Source organism: Dryobates pubescens, chromosome 19 (assembly GCF_014839835.1).
Source record: "Dryobates pubescens isolate bDryPub1 chromosome 19, bDryPub1.pri, whole genome shotgun sequence".
NCBI classification, from domain to species: domain Eukaryota; kingdom Metazoa; phylum Chordata; class Aves; order Piciformes; family Picidae; genus Dryobates; species Dryobates pubescens.
In genome coordinates this window covers 371392-393369 of record NC_071630.1, presented here as the reverse complement: position 1 = coordinate 393369, position 21978 = coordinate 371392, and the positions used below count along the sequence as shown (strand labels likewise).

The following is a 21978-nucleotide window of genomic DNA, read 5'->3' as shown; positions in this document are numbered from 1 at the left end:
CATAATATGACTCTCAGTGATGTTCCACCCTAAATATTTAATAGGAGATATACGTTGTACCTTTTCTGGAGCCACGACCAGGCCACGGTGTTTTAATGTTACCTCTAATTGATGTTCTTGTTTTTGTGTAATAGGCTCTGATTGTGCAATTAAGATGTCATCCATATAGTGATAAATAAGTGTCCCTGGCCATGCTATTCTAAGTGATGAGAGTGCATCATCAACATAAAGCTGACACAAAGTAGGGCTGTTTTTCATTCCTTGAGGCAACACTACCCATTCGAATCGCATAGCAGGTGCTTGCCTATTAATAGAGGGTACAGTAAAAGCAAATCTCTTACAGTCATCAGGGTGCAACCTAATGGTAAAGAAACAATCCTTTAAATCTACAACCAACTGATGCCAATCCTTTGGAATCATGGCAGGCGAGGGTAAGCCCGGTTGTAAGGCTCCCATATCTTCCATCTGAGCATTGACTTCCCTTAAATCATGTAAGAAATGATATTTGCCTGACTTCTTTGGAATCACAAAAATGGGTGTATTCCAGGGACTTGTTGACGGTCTTATATGTCCTGCAGCCAACTGCTCATTTACCAGGATGTGAGCTTGTTGCAGTCTTTCTGTTGAAAGCAGTCATTGCTCGACCCATCTAGGTTGATTATCATGCCACTGTAACTTTATGGGGAAAGACTGCCTCCCAATGGCCGCAATTAAAACTGTTTTTCTGAAGTTAAGACCACACCCAATTGCATAACTGTAACTGTGATTAAAGCTTGTTTCCCTTCAATTTTCACTACAAGTTTGTGACTACTTTGCATTACTGCTTGCGCTCCTCCAACACCCTCTACCTCTTCTACTGCTGGTGTTAAAGGCCAATGTTCTGGTCAGTGTGTATTACTCATGATTGTGATGTCAGCACCAGTATCTAGCAGACAGGTTCATTTCACATGCTGAGACCCATACCAAAATTCTACACTAGGGACTGGTCGTCTTCCCATAGGTATAGTCAAGAGAGCAAGTCCCCCTGTGGATCCAAAGCCCTTGTCACCTCGTACAGGCTGATCGTACGCCATTTCTGCAACTAAATTTGGAATGGGTACCAATTGAGCTACACGGCTGCCTTGCTGTACAAAAATTGGAGGATACATAGTCCACATCACAACACAAATAACACCACTGTAATCCGCATCAATTACCCCTGGCAATATCATTACCCCTTTAACACCCATAGATGATCGACCCATCAACAATGCTCCTACAGGCTGACCAGTGATGTATATAGGCCCCTTTACATTTGTTTCCACTTTAATAGGCCGATTGTCTATTAAGGTGACATCTACTGCTGTTGCCACGTCCAAGCCGATGCTCCCTCTGGTTGCTGGTTGCAAGGCTGAGGTGCTGTTATTGTTCCTGCGTCCTGTTGGTAATACACTGGAGCTGCCACTTGTGTCCCGGCGTGGTGGCTCTTCGCGCTGCTCCGGCCGTTTCCCGAGTTTTGACATGCATTGGTGGAATGAAAATTATTCTTACAATTATCACACCATACAAATTTCACTCTACATTGTGATCGAATATGACGCTCTTTACCACACTTAAAACATCTTATTTTCCTTCGAGAAACATCCCCTTGTTGTCCCCTTGTATTAGCCTTTAAAGGAGCTAAGGCTGCCAATATTTGGGTTTGTGACTCCGCAGCCTCTTCCAATTTCAGTGATCGTTCAGCCAATTTATGCATACTATCTATGAGAAAAGCCTGCGGACCAGCAGGTATGTTAGCTGCCCTTTCCAGCATCTCCTCAATTGTGGCCCCCTGTGGTAAATTCGCCAATACTGACTTTGTTTTTGCATTAGCTCCTTCAAAAGCTACATTTTTTAACATATAACCCTTTAAATAGTCAGGAACATCCGAATTACTCATTGCCTCACATACACGATCTACAAACTCAGCAAACGGCTCTTCTGGCTTTTGTCTTAAGGACATATAATGTGGCATTTTAGGGTCTGCTTGTACTTTTTTTAATGCCTTTTGAGCACACTCCATCGACTCCTGAAAGACCGCAGGATCACTTCGAACTTGCCGTTCAGCACCAAACCATTGTCCTGTTCCCATTAATTGTTGCGCTGTGACTCCAGCCAAAGGATCACCCTGCTGCTGTTGTGTATTCTCTGAGAGTTGACAAAATTGACACCAAAAACTTATCAAACATAATCATTTGAGAAGGAGTCAAGATCATTCTCATCAGTGTCTTAATATCCTCTGGAATCAGCAAATCATTACCCCAAATATACTGTAACATTTGCCGGGTAGGCTCGCTATGTAGCCCACTCTCAGCTACCGTTGCTCTCAATTGCTGCAAAATCTTCCAGTCCAAAACCTGGTAGTGGCCTTGATTATTATCATAATCATACATTACAGGAAAACACAGTACATCAGACAACTCAGCAGCCACATCATAACGTCCAGTTTTTACAGCCTCCTGCGCAATTGCTTTCCAGTTAATTCGCACAGCTGCTTTCGAGCTCGTTTTTTCCTCCATTTTACCCCCTTTATCTTCTGATGGCATTTCTCTTCCCTGGGAACTTTCTAAAATCAGTTTTAGACACATACGCTCCACTAACTTTTCTAGCTGATCCGGAGAAATAGATAACGGTGCCTCCCTCTGATTCACTGTCTCAGTTTGCAATTCTGCGTTGTTGCTCAGTTCAGCCAAAGCTCCCGCTCCCTTAGCCAAGCAGGCTGCACCTGGGGCTAGGTCATTAGGCGCCTCACTGAATTCCGTTGGTGGGGGTGGAGGTGGAAACTCAGGTTTTGCAGGGCACGTAGTGGTATTGTGTGCTGTGCCGGAGGTGGCCCTGGGCAATATTTTCAAACACGTCATCCGGCTGTAATTCAGATACAACTGGCGCTGCATCTCGCTCTGACAAATTCGCTGTAACTGCAGCAGCCATTCGCTGTTCTAACTTATATTTTTTAATACAGTTTATGCATTCTCTCCACGGCTTTTGTAATGTTAATAGCAGTTTTATCACCATCTATCACCAAGTCCCACAAGTTGTTTCCATATTCTCTCCAACAAGTTTCATCAAAATAACTATCTCCGCTAGGGAATACCCTAAAGCGGATTCATGGGCCACAAGCCCAGGAATTACTTTGGGCGATATCTGCGCCTTGCGCTTTTCTAATAAGCATTGCAATAAGGAGAGTGCTGCCTCTGGTTCCATATTCACCGACGGTTGCGAACTTCACTGCCACGATCCGTTACCCACTGGTGTCCGCTGCTCCTTTCCTCAGGCCCGCCACTGACGGCCCGCCCAAGTTTACCACCGGCCCGCCAAGTCTAGCCCGCCAATCCTTTTCCTCAGGTCCGCCGATACTGGCCCACCCAAGCTGCCATCGGCCCGCCGATTCTGCCTGCCGACGCTTTTCCCAGGTCTGCTAATATCGGCCCGCAAAGGCTGGCCCACCCGAGCCTTCCTCCGCGGTCGGCTCACCCGTAATTCCCGGGTGCGGTCTCCACTGTCGTCCCCGTCGACACGGCTCAGAGTACCCGCAGAATCGGGTCCCTGTTCAAGGCACCATTTGACAAGAATGGAGACAGGGACGACAGCACTCAGTGTGAGTGATAATAATCATCCAACTTTATTGTTCCACACTTCATTAGTTATAGTCTTACCTTATACAGAGTTAATTCTATTCTAATTTAACACATGCTATTGGTTACTTTCTAAAAGGTTACATCATTGTTTCCACTACTCTGTGAAATTTCCTAATTGCTCTTTTTCCCAGATCTTCACCTACTTCTTATCTTGTTTGCCTTCCTTCTCAAGGGCAGCTTGACTTCAGCATGCCAAGCATCAGAACTTTTCCACGACTCCTACTCCATTGCTATATTAATAACAGAAAATTCTTCAAGGCTTAATTTGCACAGGTGTTTCCTGGGACCCATGTCCCCTTCCTGCTCAAACCACTCTCCAACACACCACCACAGCAATCAGTTCAGTTTCTGTCCTGTGTAATGTCTCTGTAATCCACTGGCTGTAATTGGAAATTCTCTGTACCAATAACTCCTCCGCAGGATGTGTCTTTGCTCTCGTGTTGTATGGTTAGCTACAACCTACACCCATTGGACAGAATTTCACTGCAAACCCAACATCTCCTCCAGCACCCTGATTTCATCAGCTTGCTACAACAACCAGGAGGAGCAGACAAAAGACTTCTCACAGTCCACCATGACACTGAAGAAATCCGTTTGAATCCTCAAAAGTGATCAAGAGGGATGGAGAACACTGCTGGTGGGAATCCTGTTTGGATGGTGTCCAGCAGCAGCTGGGACGCTGCCCCTGGTGTCAAAGGTTTCTGTCTTGCACTGAACCCAGCCAGCTCTGTCCCTGTGTCTGTGTGCTTGGTGCTTCTCTCCAGGCACAGCCACAGAAATAGATTTGAATTCAGGATCCCTTGCAGTCACTCGTCCACTCTGTCCTTATCCACTCTGTCATTCAGAGGCTCTTGGATTAGAACACATTCTGCTGAATCACCTTGTAAGCCCAAGGTGGGCAGTGACAGCAATGGGGAGGTTGGGGAGGGTAAGGAGCAAAGTTGTCCATTCAATGTCAGACCTGAAGGGACAGATGTTCCTGCAAGTGCAGATTCCTGCTGAGACAGCTTGGGTCAGTGTCACTTGGGGAATTATCATCTCTGCTCTGAACTGAAATGGAGTAAAATATTTTATCTTTGACTTACAAAATTGAGCTTTGTGAGGTGCACTTTGAAATCCTGAAGAAGAGTGCAGAGACACAAACATCTCCTTAGGACACTTGGGACTCATTGCAGGAACCTCAGGTACTGAGAGAAGACTGAAGAAACTTCTTCAGAAGTCAGAAGGACAACACAAAGTACCTTAAAGCACTGATTGGCCCCACTGAGGCTCATTGCCAACAAAGCCTCCCAAGGGCTCCTTAGAGTAGCTCAGTGGAGGCCATGATTTGCAGGCAGACAAAGGCAAAGTGCAGGAGAGCAAACTCTGGGTTTGGTTTATGGAGCAGAAAGGCCAAACCCTGAGCACAGTGCCTGGGCAGGCAGATCCTGTCCCTCAATGTATGGGTCAGGGCTCCTCAGGTGCTGTGGGCTGTGGGGTTTGTGATGTGAGGGAAGGACAAGGGGATGACAGTCCCCAGCCTTCCTGGGGGGTGTTTTAAGGAAGCACTGAGGACCCCCTGGTGCCTTAGGAAGACTTCTCACAGCCCTTGGTGGAGGATGATTGCCATAGCCAAGAAGGCAAAGCCTTGGGTTCTCCTGATGACTTCCAGCCTTGCCAGTGCCCATTGCCATCCCCACCACAGGTTGTCCTCCACTGTCCCCCACACTGGATTTGGTTTCTGCAGCAGAAAGGCCAAATCCTGACCACAGAGCCTGGGCAGGTCAGATCCAGAGAGGCTCAAGCTAAAGTTTCCTCTCCCTGGCCTTGGTGCAGAGGCAACTGCCTTAGACAGGAGGAGAAAGTCCTCAGTGCTGTTGAGCTTTCACCCTTGCAGGTGGTGCTACACTGCCCCATGCCTGCAGCTCTTTCCCTTCATGCTTTTGACACCCATCTTGCTTTCCTAGCAGCTCTCACCATGACATTTCTGTACCCTCCCTGCTCTGTCTCTACTCTCCATGGCCATTTTTTGAAACACATAGCCAGGACCTCTTGGACCACAAGGATCACCTTTGAGTGACTTTTCTTTGTCCTCACCTCCTGTACACTCTCAGGAGCAAGAGAGGATCTGCCTGGCCTCAAACCAGGACACCTCCACTCTGAACCCTAAAATTTGCACTGTATGGAAGTTGTCTTCCTGTCCCACAACCACCAGAAGCTGTAGCATCCCCAGATTTCAACCAGGTGCACACTACATCTGTAGTGCCCTGGGCTTGGACTTCCCCAGGTTAGAGAAGCCCCAGCCCCTCAGGGTCTCCACCCCAGTCCTTGTAGATATCCTCTGAAGCTTCTCAGGCTCTTCAAAACTCCCTCAGAGCAGAAGTCTCAAAGCCAGAGACTAAGAATCCAGATGCGGCCACAGCAGTGCTGAGTGCAGGGGAGGACAACCTCTGTGTCTGGGTGGCCACATTACTCCTCCCACAGCCCAGCTGCACTTGGCCTTCTTCACTCTGCTCAGGCTCTGCTCCAGCCCAGGCCATTGGGAATGGTCCCTGACAGAGGCCTTTCTGCCTGGGGACAGAGCAGAATCTTCAACTCCAAAGCAACAACCAAGGCACCTCCCTGCTGCTGCCTCTCAGCTTGGCAGGCACAGGAGAACCTGAAGCACAGCTAAGCTGCCCATGGCATTGCCACCTCCCTGTGTCCACCAGCTGCTCAGACACAGCTCACCTCCTGCTCCTCATCAAAGCCATGAGGCTCCTCTGGGAGCATCCAGCCCCTGCCCTATGCCAGGGGCCAAGCAGAGTCACTCATGGGTAGGAGGGGATATAAAAGAGGGGTCAGAACACAGGAAGGAGGTTTGGGGCTGAAGTGTCCAGGGGAAGCCTGCAGGCTCAGAGATGCCTTTGAGGGCTGGGGATCAGGCCAGGGCTGAGCAGTGGTTCTGGTGTCCTGATGAGCCCACTCTGAACTGGGAGGGCTTAAATCACAGAGTCATAGAATATGAGGGGTTGGAAAGGACCTCCAGAGATCCTCCAGTCAAACCCCACTGCCAGAGCAGGATCACCCAGGGCAGGTCACACAGCAACGCACCCAGGCAGGTTTGAAAGTCTCCAGAGAAGGAGACTCCACAACCTCTCTGGCAGCCCGCACCAGGGCTCCAGCACCCTCACAGCACAGGAGAGTCCCTTCATGGTGAGGTGGAACCTCCTGTGTTCCATCTTGCACCCCTGGCTCCTTGTCCTATCAATGGGCACCACTGCCAAGAGCCTGGCACCTTCATCTGACACCCCCTTCTGATACTGATAGCCATTGATCAGATCCCCTCTCAGGTTTCTCCTCTCTAGATTAAACAGCCCCAGGGCTCTCAGTCTTTCACAGAAAGATGACCTGTGACAAGAGACCAGCAGCAGCCTCTCCACAGCCTCCTTTCAGATACTTGTAGAGAGCTATGACATCTCCCCTCAGTCTCCTCTTTTTCACACTAACCATCCCCAGCTCCTTCAGTTGTTCTTCATCAGATTTATTCTCCAGGCCCTTCCCCAGCTCCTTGGATGGAGGTGCCCCAAACTGGACACAGCACTCAAAGTGTGGCCTCACCAAAGCTGAGTCCCCAGGGACAGTCACCTCCCTGCTCCTGCTGGACACAACATTTCTGATCCCAGCCAGGATGCCTTTGGCTTTCTCGGCCACCTTGGCACACTGCTGCCTCCTATTCTGCTGCTTCTTCATCAGCACCCCCAGGTCCCTTTCTGCCAGACAGCTCTCCAGCCACACTGCCTCTGTAGCATTGCTTGGAGTTGTTGTGCCCCAAGTGCAGGACCTGGCACTTGGCCTTCTTGAAGCTCCTCTTGGTAACGTTGGCCACGGACGGATCCAATCTATCCAAGTACCTCTGCAGAGCCTCCCTGCCCTCATGCAGATCAACTCTGCCACCCAACTTGGTGTCATCTGCTGCCTCACTGATGACATACTCTGTGTCTTCATCAAGGTCATCAATAAAGATGTTAAACAGAAGTGGTCCCAACACTGAGTCCTGAGGAACACCACTTGTGACTGTCTGCCACCAGCTGGATTGAACTCCACTGAGCACCACTCTTTGGGCCCTGTCACCCAGCCAGGGCTGTATCCAGCAGAACATTGCTTATCCAAGCCAGGGATGAGTCCTGGTCTGTCCTGGGATGGAATCAGGGTTTCAGGAGATGCAATTTATCCTGGGATGATACTCAGAGTGCACTGGGAGATGGCAATGGGATCCCATTTGGACCAGGATCAGGCCACAGCTGCACCAGGATCAGGATATCCACTTTGTGCTGTGCTGGGTGCAGCTGGATCTGGGAAGGGGTCCAAGGGATACACTTTGTACTGGCACAGGAAACTGTATGGGAGATGGAAAGTGATGCTGGTTCTCCTGGGATAAGACCACATCTGAGCTGGGAGGGGTTCAGGAGATGCAGTTTGTACTGAGATGTGACAAGGTCTGTACTGGGAGGGGTTAAAAGGATCATAAATTGTGCTGTGTAAGGACCAGAATGTCCTAGAATGTGGTCAGGGAATGCAGCTTGTATTAGAACAGGGTCCAGAGTGCATTGGTAGGGCATGAGGTTGTGCAGTTTGTACTGGGTTGGATGTATTCAGTAGTGGGAAGGGAGCCAGGACATAGATTCAGTGCAGGGATGGGACCCAGGCTGCAGTGCTAGGGGACAGTAGGATCCACTTTGTACTGGGATGAGGCCACATCTGTACTGGGAGGGGTTACAGGAACCATGTTTGGACTGAGTCTATACTGGAGGGGGGTCAGGGTATCCAGTTTGGAATCTCAGTAACTGCAGTCAGTAATGGGAGGGGGTTGATGTATGAAGGCATTAGGGGTTGGGTTATAAAGGAATGAGGAGACCTCCTGTTCTGATGGCAGTGCTGCTCTGGAGCACAGCTCTGTCCCACGAGCAGCCCTGGACTCTCCCTGCTTGCAGTCCCAGCACTGCCACACAGCAGCACATTGCCCAAGCTGCCAGAGCACTCAGGCCTTGCCCCAGCACAGAGGCTCAGCAGGAGAGGGTGGAAGGGAAAAGACAGCAGCTGAGGACAGCCCAAGCTGTGGGGCTCCCTGGCACTGCTGCTGTACTGGGACTCTGCCCCTCCATCTCTGCACACAGGCACTGCCCTGCAGCTCCACAAAAGCCTTGGAGGAAGGAACTCAGGGAAGCAACTCCTGCAGGGTCCTTTATCGTGTTGAACACCCAGGGAGCACAGCTCCTCATGTCTGAAGCCTCTGGGTCACAGCAGACAGGACAAGACTGACCCAGAAATGGTCTGAAGAAAGACATTTGTGTGGCAACAACTTTCTCCCAAGGGCAACAGCCCCAGCAGCTGCCAGAACTCCAGCAGCCAAGCTGGGCCTGCACTGAGTGACATCAGAAGTGCTGTGCAGGAGAAGACAAAGAGTTTATTGCTTCTGAAGGCATCCAGGGATCAGTTGGCTCAAGGCAGCCTTGAGCTCCTGGTTCCTCAGGCTGTAGATGAGAGGGTTCATTGCTGGAGGCACCACTGAGTATGGAACTGACACCACCAGGTCCAGGGATGGGGAGGAGATGGAGGAGGGCTTCAGGTAGGAAAAGAAGCCAGTGCTGACAAACAGAGAGGCCACAGCCAGGTGAGGGTGGCAGGTGGCAAAGGCTTTGTGGCGTCCCTGCTGAGAGGGGATCCTCAGCACTGCCCTGAAGATCTGCACATAGGACACCACCATGAACATAAAACCAGACAAATGTTAAGGAGACACCAATGACAGTAAACCAAATGTCCCTGAAGTAGGATGTGGAGCAGGAGAGCTTGAGGATCTGGGGGACTTCGCAGAAGAACTGGTCCAGAGCATTGCCCTGGCAGAGGGGCAGGGAAAATGTATTGGCTGTGTGCAGCAGAGCATAGAGAAAGCCACAGCCCCAGGCAGCTGCTGCCAGGTAGACACAAACTCTGCTGCCCAGGAGGGTCTCATAGTGCAGGGGCTGCAGATGGCAACGTAGCGATCGTATGACATGGTGGTGAGGAGAGAAAACTCTGCTGTGATTAGGAATGTGAAAAATAAAAACTGGAGAACACATCCTGCATAGATGTCCCTGGTATCCCACAGGGAATTGACCACTGATTTTGACACAGTGGTGGAGATGGTACCCAGGTCAAGGAGGGCAAGGTTGAGGAGGAAGAAATACATGGGGGTGTGGAGGTGGTGGTCCCAGGCTATGGTGGTGATGATGAGGCCATTGCCCAGCAGGGCAGCCAGGTAGATGGCCAGGAAGAGGCAGAAGTGCAGGAGCTGCAGCTGCCTTGTCTCTGTTGGTCCTGGATCGCCTGCAATGTATTATGTGAAAGGCAAGAGGGAACTTCAAATCCTGCCTCTTATGGCTGCCCACTACGGAGGGCTCATCCGACAGCTCAGGCATGGTGGACAGCTGTTCTTTGCCTGCAGTCTCTACAGCTGCCACCACAAATGCCCACTTGTGCCCCCCAGGCTCCTTGAAGCATCCCTCCTACAGAAAGTCACTGCCAAGAATGCAAGGTGCATCTGGACCAGTCACTAGGTTGTGCTTTCCCCATTCATTCCCGGTCAGGCTTCTCTCAGCCTGCAGTACAGTCAGGTCTTGTGAGCCCCCTGTGACTCCCTGAATGCTTATGGGCTCAGCCCCTTTGTAGCTCGATAGTATCAGGGTGCATTGGGCCCCTGTGTCCACCAGAGCTGGGTACTTCAGGGCTTCTGAAGTGCCAGGCCATTTCACAGAGACATCCCAGGACACTCTGTTGTCCCTGGCCTCTACCTGGTTGGAGGTAGGGCACCTCTAATGCTGGATGTGATGTCCACACTTGTCACAGGGTCCTGTGTTCCTAGGGGAAGGGTCTCTTGAGCGAGATGGACCCTCCCAGGTGTAATGGGTTGGGGCAGACCCCCTCCCCACCACAGGCAGAAATAACGACTCAGACAAACGGTTTGCAAAAGTGATGAAAGTTTAAATAGAAAGCAGTGAATGTTACAGAAAACCCAAAGCGCAGTGACAAAGAAAGATCCCATCCCCACCTGAGGGTGCATCCAAAACCCCCAGGGCTCCTTCTTCCCCCTCCCTCTGCTGGGCTAGTCTCAGCTGGCCAGGCCTGAGACTGCCCATCCCCCTGTGGCCTTGGGCCTAATCAGGCCCATGGCCGGGAGATCTCTCCCCCAGTTACCAAGTCTCGGAGAGGGAAGGAAAGAGGAAGTGCCAGACCCCACCGCAAAATTTATAGTGGTGCAAGGGATTATGGTAGAAATACCTAATTTCCTGAGTCCACCCACTGGGATGGACTTCTGGACACAGGAAACACCCCTGTAGCAGAGGGCACCCAGCCCAAACTACGACACCAGGAAACTGGGGCAGCCCTTCTCCTGGATGAGTTATCCCCAGTGTGACCACCTTGCAGTTCCCGCACTCTGTTCCAGAGGGCAGAGGCTGGTTGGCCATGCCAGGTGTCCATGTCCTCTCCATGGTCCCAGAGGATCCTCCACAGAGACCCCCTTGACATGCTCCGATTGGCTTGGGGTGATCTCCTGGGGGAAGGTCGCCTGTTCCTGATTGCTGAAACCTGGCCCCATTCTGAAGGAGAAGAGGCAAAGGAGGCATCGCTCCCCTTTTTCAGTTCAGACACGGAGGTCTTGATCTCTTTGACAATGTCTTTAGCCATAGTTTCTATGGCTGAGATCAGGGGTTTCTGATTGATACTGTCCTCATATTCCCTTACATCATTGGCAAACTCACAGACAGCTTTAGCACTTCCATCCTGTCCAGTCAGGAGTATCCCTCCTAATGTGGGAGCATGTTTGTGAGGGGCACCCTGGGTGAGTTTCTTTACCAAGGGCCGTCTCCTGGGCACCTCATCTGGGTCTGAGGGGAGCTGGCCACCCTCATAAATTATTTCCAGCACAGCCAACTGTCTCAGCTACCCAATGCCCTGTTCCATAGCTGTCCATCTAACTGGGGCCCAGGGCAGGTCATCCCTTGAGCGGTACCGGCTCTCGATGGCATTGAGGATCCGGGCCCAGAGAGTGTGTATACCATCAGGTTTGGCTAACTCTTTGTCCAGACCAGCATCATGAGTCAGGGAGCCTAAAAGCTTCTCCTCCCTCTTATCCAGGTCCATTGTGTCCACCCCCTTGTCCCAGCATGTCTGGGCCCAGCTTAGTATTGGCTCACCCTCTTTCCTTGTATAATCCAGACAAGTTTGCCTTAATTCCTTTCTGGGCAGAGATGTTACAGTTGTTTCTTGTTCTTAGTTCTCCTCATCCACTGCTGGGTTCTGTGAGGTGCTAGGCCCTGTTGATGTGCCTTTCTCACCATCCCTTCTTGGAGATGATTTTTGCCTCCTTTTTCTGCATGTGGTGACAGGTGCTAGAGGAACTGCATTGGGAGGAGCATCAAGGTTTAAGTGTGGAACTGCTGGTGGTGAGGCAAACCCTTGTGCCTGGGGCTCAGGCTGAGAGCTGGCACACTCACCACAACCCGACCCCTCCCTCTTTGTGTTTACAAAGTGCTCACAATGCCCACAGCAGACATGCCCCCAGTCATTAAAGAGTGCAAAGGAGTGTGTTATCACCCTCCAAACAGCTCTTAAATGGGTTAGCTTGTCCCCCACCCAACACGGTCACAGCAAATGCCCCTATAAGGATTACATTTAAGCATATGGAGCATATTGCAATGTAAGGCAATTTTCCACCACAGACATTTTTATCTACACCATTGGTTTTGTAGCTTGCTTCAGAAAAATTTCCTGTGCTAGGGAAGTTACCACTGCCAGTGAAATTCAAAACATTCAGGAGGTCCATGCCCAACTTCATTGGCAAAGTTTTTATCCAGTTGAGCAGCATCTCTGTCATTAACCACACCATGTGGTAAGTTATTAATTTGTAGATATTGGTCCAAAAGCTCCAGCCAAACACCCATGCAAAAGCTTGGACCATCAGATTCCTCAAAATTGACATCCTTACTTCCAATCCTTTTCTTTCAGACAAAGTATTGGTTTCCAAAGAGAATTTTAATTTCCAAGCTCCACGTTGGACCACTAAAACTACTGTGGTGGTTTGAGCCTTAACTGGAATTGAAGAGCTCAGATGGGGGCAAGGCTGGGAATCCCTCCCCTGTTCCCCCTTCCTCTTTCCTGATCATGAGAAAAAGGGAAGGGGAAAGAATAGGTAGGGATAAGGGAAGGGGAAAAACAAAGAAAGAAAGGGGGATAAGCAAAAAGGGAGGAGGTAAATCTATAGAGAAATAATTTGGAGTTGGTTTGGAAGTAGAGAAGTAAAATTTTATTTAAACAATATATATATATGTAAACAACAACAGGAAGGGCTCACAAGGGTAAGGAACAAGGATGGATAGGGAAATATACAAAACCAACAGTCCTTTGGAGAAATGTGGATGCAGCAGGGAGAAAGACCAGGCCTGACCACATGGCAGGGAAGCAGGAAGCCAACAGCAGTTCTCTCATCCTGGCAAGGCAGAAGCAAAAGAGAGCAAATGGCTGCAGTGTCTTCCTTTTCATAGGCTTGCTGGACAGGGAGGGGGAGTGGAACAAACTCAGTTTGCCCGGGGGGAACCTCCCCTCTGAGACAAGCAAGACTGTCACAAGCCCTCCCCCTTCCCTGCTATCAGGATGGGCATAACCCATCACAGATGGTGTCCAGTCTGTGCTGAGATTAAATCAGAGTACTTTAAACATGGAGGGATGCAGTAGGTAGTGGGAGGGAACCAGAAAATGTAGTTTGTACTGCAGCAGGACCCAATGTGTCCTGGGCTGGAATAAGATGATCCAGTGTGTGCTGGGATGAGGCTATGTCTGTTCTGGGAAGGGACCAGGGGTTTCAATTTATCCTAGGTCTTACCCAGTCTTTACTGGGAAGGGGAGACATTAAAGAGATTCAGTTTGTACAGGGAGGGCAACCACAGAATCACAGAATGTTAGGGGCTGGAAGGGACCTCAAAAGGTCATCCAGTCCAACCCCCCTGCCAGAGCAGGGTCACCTAGAGCAGATCACAGAGGAACACATCCAGGTGGGCCTTGAATATCTCCAGAGAAGGAGACTCCACAGCCGCCCTGGGCAGCCTGTTCCAGATGGGGCCCAGCCTGCACTGGGACGGAGTCAGGGATGTGATTTGTACTGGGATGGGCCTCAGACTGTACTGGGAGATATTCAAATGATCCTGTTACTGATGGGACAAGACCACATCTCTGCAGGGGTGGGGGCAGTTCAGGAGATCCCATTTGCACTGAGACTGGGCTAGGTCTGTACTGGCAGGGGGTTAAAGGCATCAAGATTGTAATGGGATAAGGGCCAGACTGCACTGGAATGGAGCCAGGGGATCCCAATTGTACTGGACTGGGGTCTGGTCTGTAGTTAGAGAGGGAACCAAGGGAGTGAATTTACAATAAACATTGCCAGACCTATACTGGGAGGGGACAAAGGAATCCAGCCTATTTTGGGACAAGGCCTAATGTGCACTTGGGAGTGTTAAAGGGTCTCTGTTTGGATAGGCACAGGGCTCAGACAGTACTGGGAGGGCAATAAGGTGTGCAGCTTGTACTGCAATGGATGCAGTCAGTCCCAGCAGGAGGTCTGGAGATGCATTTTGCACTAGGATGGGACAGAGGCAGTAGTGGGAGAGGGCAAGGTGATCCAGTTTGTTCTGGGAGGAGGCCACAGCTGTACGGGGAGCAGTTCAGATTATGTAGTTTTTACTGGGAAGGGACACAGCCTGTACTGGGAGTGGGTTCAAAATATCCTCTTGGCACTGGGTGAGATTCAGTTGATACTGGGACAGAAACAGGGTTACCAGTTTGTTGTGGGCTGTCTCTCAAGCTGTGCTGGGATGACATCAGGAGGATCAGTTTATTTTGGGACAAGGCCAGGTTTGTATGTGGAGGGCTTAAAGGGACCATGCCAGGACTGAGATGGGGCCCAGCCTCTAGTGGGATGGGATCAGGGTCTCCAGTTTGCACTGTGAGGTGGCCACACTGCAGTGGGAGGAGGTAGGGTATGAAATTTGTCCTGTGATGGACAGAGTTGGTATGGGAGAGAGGCAGAAGATCAGTTTGTAGTGGAATGAGGAGCAGTTTGGACAAGGACCAGGGGTCCAGCAAGTACTGCTGCTCCCTGGCAGTGCAGCTGTGTTGGGACTCATTTCCTCTCCACCTCAGCACAGAGGAGATGTCCCTGAAGCTCCAGAAAATTCTTGGAGGAAGGACCTCAGGAAAAAAAATGTTACTGAAAGGTTCTTTATTTTGATTCACCACACAAGGAGCACAGTTCCCCCAACATAAATCCTCAGTCAGAAAAGCAAAGCAGAGAGTGAAATAGAAAGCTGATGACAACATTGCCAAAAGTAAAAATCCACCACACACAGGAAAAATTGAGCAGCCAGGCTGGGCCTGCACTGAGTGACATCGGAACTGCTCTGCAGGAGAAGACAAAGAGTTTATTGCTTCTGAAGGCATCCAGGGATCAGTTGGCTCAAGGCAGCCTTGAGCTCCTGGTTCCTCAGGCTGTAGATGAGAGGGTTCACTGCTGGAGGCACCACTGAGTACAGAACTGACACCACCAGGTTCAGGAATGGAGAGGAGATGGAGGAGGGCTTCAGGTAGGCAAAGAAGGCGGTGCTGATGAACAGGGAGACCACAGCCAGGTGAGGGAGGCAGGTGGCAAAGGCTTTGTGGCATCCCTGCCGAGAGGGGATCCTCAGCACTGCCCTGAAGATCTGCACATAGGACACCACAATCAACACAAAACAGACAAATACTAAACAGACACTGGCCACAAGAAGCCAAAGTTCCCTGAGGTAGGATGTGGAGCAGGAGAGCTTGAGGATCTGGGGGACTTCACAGAAGAAATGGTCCAGAGCATTGCCCTGGCAGAGGGGCAGGGAAAATGTATTGGCTGTGTGCAGCAGAGCATAGAGAAAGCCACAGCCCCAGGCAGCTGCTGCCAGGTAGACACAAACTCTGCTGCCCAGGAGGGTCTCATAGTGCAGGGGCTGCAGATGGCAACGTAGCGATCGTATGACATGGTGGTGAGGAGAGAAAACTCTGCTGTGATTAGGAATGTGAAAAATAAAAACTGGAGAACACATCCTGCATAGATGTCCCTGGTATCCCACAGGGAATTGACCACTGATTTTGACACAGTGGTGGAGATGGTACCCAGGTCAAGGAGGGCAAGGTTGAGGAGGAAGAAATACATGGGGGTGTGGAGGTGGTGGTCCCAGGCTATGGTGGTGATGATGAGGCCGTTGCCCAGCAGGGCAACCAGGTAGATGGCCAGGAAGAGGCAGAAGTGCAGGAGCTGCAGCTGCCTTGTGCCTGGGAATGGCAGGAGAAGGAAGTGGGTGATGGAGCTGCTGTTGGACATCTTCTGCCTCTGGCCATGGAGACCTGTCCAAGGAGGGAAAGGCAGTGACAAGTTAGGGAACACTTCTCTCTGAGAACAAAGATTGCAGTGCTCATAGAACACCTTCCGCCTGAGCTGCAGGAGGAATGGATCAGCTCATTCCCCACCACACCCAACCTGTGTGATGTTCAGCACAGCTTCCAGTGCAGCTTGGACAAAGAATTGCCATGAAGCAACCTCTGGGGCAGTAGTACTAGTGTCAGTGTCAGAACACAAAGTGACCACATCCCAACAGCAATGCCACAGAGCAAGAGTCCTGTGGATCCATGGAGAACCAGGGAACAGCTCTGCAGTGCTCCAAAGACAGTGAAGGGAATAGAGAAAGGCAGAGGGGCTGGGGGTGAAGCCTTCTCCTTCCCCAGCTCTGCTCTCTGTGGCTCACAGCATGGAACTGAAGAGCTTTGGTCTTCCTTTTGTGTGCACACTCCAGGAGCCTTAGGATGAATGTCAGCCACCAAGGTTGTGACTCCTGACCTGGAGCCCATAGCTTTGAGGGCACTGCCTCTGCTGGATAGAAGAGGAGAGCAAAAGGTTGCATTGGGAAATGTGTCTGCAGTGCAGAGAACGGCACAGATGTCCCTGATCCCCTTTGCCAGGGCATCTCTGATACCAGATCCCACTCTCCCTCTGTCCAAGTCTCTGCTACTTGCAACTGTCCCTGCCAGGACTTGCTTTGTCTGTGCCCAGCTCTCCTCCTTGTCCCTTCCAAACGTCCCACCTGCTGTGTGCTCAGCTCTGCCCTGCAGACCTCTCCCAGTGGCAGGACACTGCCCAGGGCAGCTCTGGGTGTGCAGGGGCTCAGGAGCAGCCTAGACAAAGGCTAATGAGAACTTTGGTCTCAGAGTCTTCTGCAGAGTAGGGAAATAAACTCTAGTCTCACACTGCCCAACCAGTGTAAAAGGGAGACCAACATTCAAAGCCAAGACTCCTTCCCTTCCAGCAAAATGCTGCCTTGATGCTCTTCTTGCAAAGCCTCCTCAGAAATGCTTAGGCATGAGCTAGAACTGTGAGCAGCTCTGGCCAGTGCAGCTCCCTCCCCACAGCAGAAGGACCCTGCCCTGCCCTGCTATGCCAGGGCTGTCTCCTGCCACTCACAGCTTCTCCCCGCAGCACTGTGTGGAGCTCCCTGGGCAGGCTGAGAGCTCAGTCTGGCAGGCAGCAGAGTCCCTGCCCCAGCACACAGCCCCTGGGCTGCAGGGACCCTGCTTGGAAGGACAGCCCTGACCACCCCTGCCTGCACCCCAGGCCTCCACAGCTCTCCAGAAAAGCCTGAAAAGAGCCTCTGGACAGGAAGATTTCCTTCCAGCCCCCACCAGCTGTGGCTCTGACAGCTTTAGGAGATGCCTCCAGGAGCTGCACCTGCACTGCCCTGCCCCCACAGACTCACCATGTCAGTGACTGCAGTGACTTCTCCTCCTGTCAGCTCTCAGTCACCCTCCTGGACACCCTGAAGCTCTCTAAGCCTTCCTCATCTTGCTGAGATCCTCTGGCAGTGCCCTCAGCCCTGCTGTGCAGAGCAGAGGAGCTGCTCCTGGGCACAGCTATCACTTTTCATTGCTGCCTGCTTGCCAGCAGCTCCCCCCAGCCACGGAGCACAGCCTAGCTGAGCAGCAGAGGACCAACCCAAGGACATTTTAATGACCCTCCGGTGGCTTTGGTGCCAGGTAAACATCAGAGACTGAGAGGAAGATGATGAAACCTCTCCAGAAGTTGAAGTCACTTTCAAACTCTGAAGTTTCTTCTCTTGTTGATGGGTCCCAGTGAGGACACTGCTGGGAAAGTGTCTGCAGGCTGTGGTTGGAGCAGAGAACTGGAGGCAGTGCTGAGAGGTCAGGACAAGCAGAGGAAGATGTCTCTGATGCTGAGCAAACCTGGAGGTGTATCATCAATGCAAAGGGTCAAGCCCTGACCCCTGGCTCCTGGACAGGCAGATCCTGTCCCTCACTCACCCCTCAGGGCTCTTTCTGGAGCAGTGAGATGTGGAGAGGACCAATGCCAAGGGCAGGACTATAGCAAAACCCCTCCCAGGCTCCTGAGGATGGACAAGGAGGCAATGAGGCCCCAGGGCTGCAATGAGGAGTTGTCTCCTCAGAGACATCAGTGGCACAGACCACAGCCAGAACCAAAGGCAGGAAGAGCTTGGCTCTGCCAGGAGCCTTTCAGCTCTTGCACAGCCCTCTGTCATCTGCCCCTCAGGCTGTCCTCTGCTGCTGCATCAGCTGAGCCTCTTTCCCTGCAGGCTGTAGTCACCCACCCAGCTGCCCCACCTTGCTGGCACCTTTCTTTGTTGCTCTCTCTTCATCCCCCCTGGGTGTTCCTTGAAACTCCAAGCCTTGGAGTGCTCCAGGCTGCTGCTGGGGGATGTCTTGCAGTGACATTTCTTTCTCCTCATTTCCAGTCTGGACCTCCCCAGCTGCACTTTGTGGCTTTGTTTCTTTCTCTTGCACTTTGTCACTGTGCAGCAAAGCTTCTCCATGTCTCAAAGCACTCCCCAAACACTCTCAGGCTACTCTGCTCCTGTCCTCATTCTTCACACCATAGAGCCCATGGCCTTCAGCTTCTATCTACTGGTCATGTGCCTGAGGCCTCCCAAGCACATCTTGGGAGATCTCTGGGCACTCTCCAAGGTCTTTACAGATGGAGATGTGGTGGTCATAGGACAACAAAGAGACCAAGTGCCCCATGTGCCTTCAGGAGAACTGGAGCCCCGAGGGTGAGATCTGCCCAGTTGCCAGGGAAGGGACATAGCTGAGTCCAACAGTGCAAATGTCTGCCCCAGCCTGAAGCTGCAGACTGAGGAGCTGCACAGGGCAGGAGCAGCATTTAGCTGCATGCCTGTGTGACCCTGCTGCTGCGGGAGAGAAGAGGAGTCGCCACTTCCACTGCTCTGTGCCCTGTGAACCCCAGGGGAATCCAGAGCACCGTTCATGCCCTGTGCTCCAAAGCCAGGACTCCTCTGAGACTGCTCTGCCCACACTTATTTTTCCAGGGCTGTTGTGGTGGGTTAATGCCCATTCTGGGAACAAAAAAAACAAAGCAGGGTGGAGGGCTTGCAGGTACTTCACCCCCCCTGGGAAGCTGAGTCTGTTCCACTCCCCTCTCCCCGCCCAGCTAGGGCATAAAAAGCAGGACATTGCAGCTGTTAGCTCTCCGTTTTGGCTCCTGCCTCTGCTGGATGAGAGCTACTGCAGCTGCCCTCCTGCTCCTCTGCCGTGTGGTCGGATCTGATCCTTCTCCCTGCTGCCTCCATGCCTCTTCAGAGAGAGACTGGGTTTGTATTATTCTCTTTTTTTGGTCCCACTCCCACCCATCTTTGTTCCTTGCCCTTGTGAACCTTTCCTGTTATTGTTATCTATCTATCTATCTATCTTGTGTTATATATATATATATATATATATGTTGTTTAAAGACAACTCTTTATCTCTGTACTTCCAAGCGAACACCAAATTATTGTTTGGTGGATTTGCTCCTTCCTTTTCTCCCCTCTCTGTTGGGAGGGAGGAGGGAGGAGTGGGGGAGAGATTCTCAGCCTTGCCCCCAGCTGAGCTCTTAATTCCCAGTTAAGGCTCGAACCACCACAGCTGTTCGCTTTCTACTTCCACACTCTCCTGCTGAGCCCCTGTGTTGGGGCAAGGCCTGAGTGGTCTGGCAGCTTGGACACCATCCTGCTGTGTGGCAGTTCCATGACCACAGGCAGGCACAGTCCATGGGAACTTCTTTGGCTCAGATGGCCTCCAAAAGAGCAGTTCCACACAGACAGGTGATCTGCTTGGGGCAGCGTCTGAAGCCTTAGGTCTTCCAAAGTTTCCTTCAAGAGCATGCCCAACAGATGCAAACAGCAGGGAACAGCTAAAGTGAGTGTGCAGGGCTGGGGCACACAGCAGTGTCCTCACAGAGCCAGGCCTCCTGCAAGTGACCTGAAGGATCAGCAGAGAAGGGTCTGGACTGTGTCTGTGTTCACTGGACACCCTGGGGAAGCTGTCCCAGGGCGGTCATCCCAGACTAGCCTTCACAACCACTGCTTCCAGCAGCAGCCTCACACCTCAGCTAGGATAGACTCTTTGTCCCTCCAGAGGAGGACATGGTCTCAGGAGGTCAGCAGGGCCTGTTTGCATTGTGTAGATGAGATGGCAGCAGATGAGGTGAGGTGAACCTGAGTGAGCAAACACCATCAGCTATTGCTGGGGGTGCCAAGGCACTGGAGGTATGAGGAGCCTCCCAGCCTCTGGCAGGGGCAGCAGGAGGCCAGGGAGACTCTCTGACTGCTGCAGGGCAGGGCCTGTGAGTGATGGGAAAAGACTGTCTCTGAACATCCCACAGTCCATTAGGGTCTGTGAGGCCAGCTCAGATGTGGACACCTGACAGAGCTGGGACATTGCTGTGTGTCACTCCAGAACAAACCCTACTGGCCCAGGGAGATTCATCTCAGATGGCTTGGGCAGGCTCCTGTCTGCTCACATCACCCTTGCTGGACTGTGCCCTGAGATGTGCACAGAGCCATCCCAGAGGTTCTGGGCTCCTTGGAAAAGGCCTCTTCAAGAACACCAAAAGGGAGGGTGGGGAACATTGCAGGCTGGTCACCCTCAGCACAGTCCCTGGGAAGGTGAAGGCTCAAACACCTCTGCAGCCATTTTCAGGCCCTTGCAGGACAAGAGAGGTATTGCTGAACCCATATGGGTAGGGGCAAGAAGGGGATGTTTTGTGCCTGGACCTTAGCCAGGGCTTTGCCATGGTCCTTCATAGTCTCTTCAGAGCCAGAGTGCTGAGAGCTGGAGTGCAGAAATGGGTGAGGTGGTGGCTGGGTGGTGAATGAAGCCCAAATGTCACCAGGGTAAAGTCCTCCTGGCAGACACTTCCCAGTGGCATCTCTCAGGGCAAGCCCTTGGGCCAGCAGTGTGGAATGTCTTCATGAACTCCCTGTGCCATCTGAGCCAGGGCCTTTGCAGCTCCTCTGGAGATGAAGCCAAACTGGGCAGAGCCCTTGAGGGACCTCACCTGCTTAACCCTGCCCTGAGCAGGATCATTGGACAAGAGGATGTGCAGGAGTCTCCTCCACAAATGCAGCAGGACAGAGCCATCAGCTTCTCCACTCAAACCCTGGGTAGGCAATCTCCCAGATGGATCTGGTGAAACTTTGATCTGCTCAGGCTCTGGCCACAAGGAGGCTGATGGCTGAGTGTACAATCCTGTGCTCATTTGTGTCTCAGGAACTCACCATTCAGTAGGAATCCAAGGACTGGGAGGGGGAGGTGAGGCCACTTCTGCCTCCTGAGAGGATTGGCCAACAGCAGGAACACAGCTGGCAAAGGGACTGTGAGGTCAGTTGTGTCTGCAGGAGCTGATAGGGCAGCCCTGGGCTCATGGCTGGCAGATGGGCACAGTGATCTGTCAGATGCCCTCTGCCAAAGGGCCTGGGCTGACTGCAGAAAGAGGCTGATGGTTTGGCTGCTGTGTCTCTGCTGCCTGAGTACCTGATGGGACAGCAGCAGCCACAGGGCTTGGTGCTGCCTAGCCAAGAAACTGCAAGGCCAGCAGCCTTGGGAGCTCCTTGTGAGGTAGGAGACATCAGGAGAGAGGAACGCTGCCAGATGGTGCAGCCTGGCAGGTGCAGACTGGCCATGAGGAGCAAGAAACCTCTCTCAAAGGGCAGTGCTGTGGCCTGAGAAGTTCTCCAGAAGGAGTCTGGGATCAGCCCTTCTCTTTGTGTCCCAAGGAGCAGAGTGTGAGTGTGGGCAGGTGTCAGTGAAGGCATGGAAAGGCCAAGGTGGGGAAGTGAGATGAGTGTCTGCAGCCTGCAGAGCAGGAGAAGCAGCTGTGAGACAGTGCAGGACAAAGCTGTGGTAGAGCTGGCAAAGGGCAATGGCAGTGGTGGGAGTGATGAAGAGA

General features: G+C 51.8%; 1 protein-coding gene across 1 annotated transcript in view; it reads right to left on the bottom strand.

Annotated features, from left to right (window-relative positions):
- Positions 1-3318: 3318 nt before the first annotated feature.
- The window catches only part of LOC128898177 (olfactory receptor 14J1-like), a gene marked incomplete at its 5' end in the record, with an annotated part of 35237 nt that continues 16577 nt past the window's right edge, over positions 3319-21978 (bottom strand). Inside the window, one exon of the mRNA XM_054170269.1 lies at positions 3319-3564. Coding sequence (XP_054026244.1) covers positions 3319-3564 — 246 coding nt within the window. The remainder of the gene's footprint in view (positions 3565-21978) is intronic.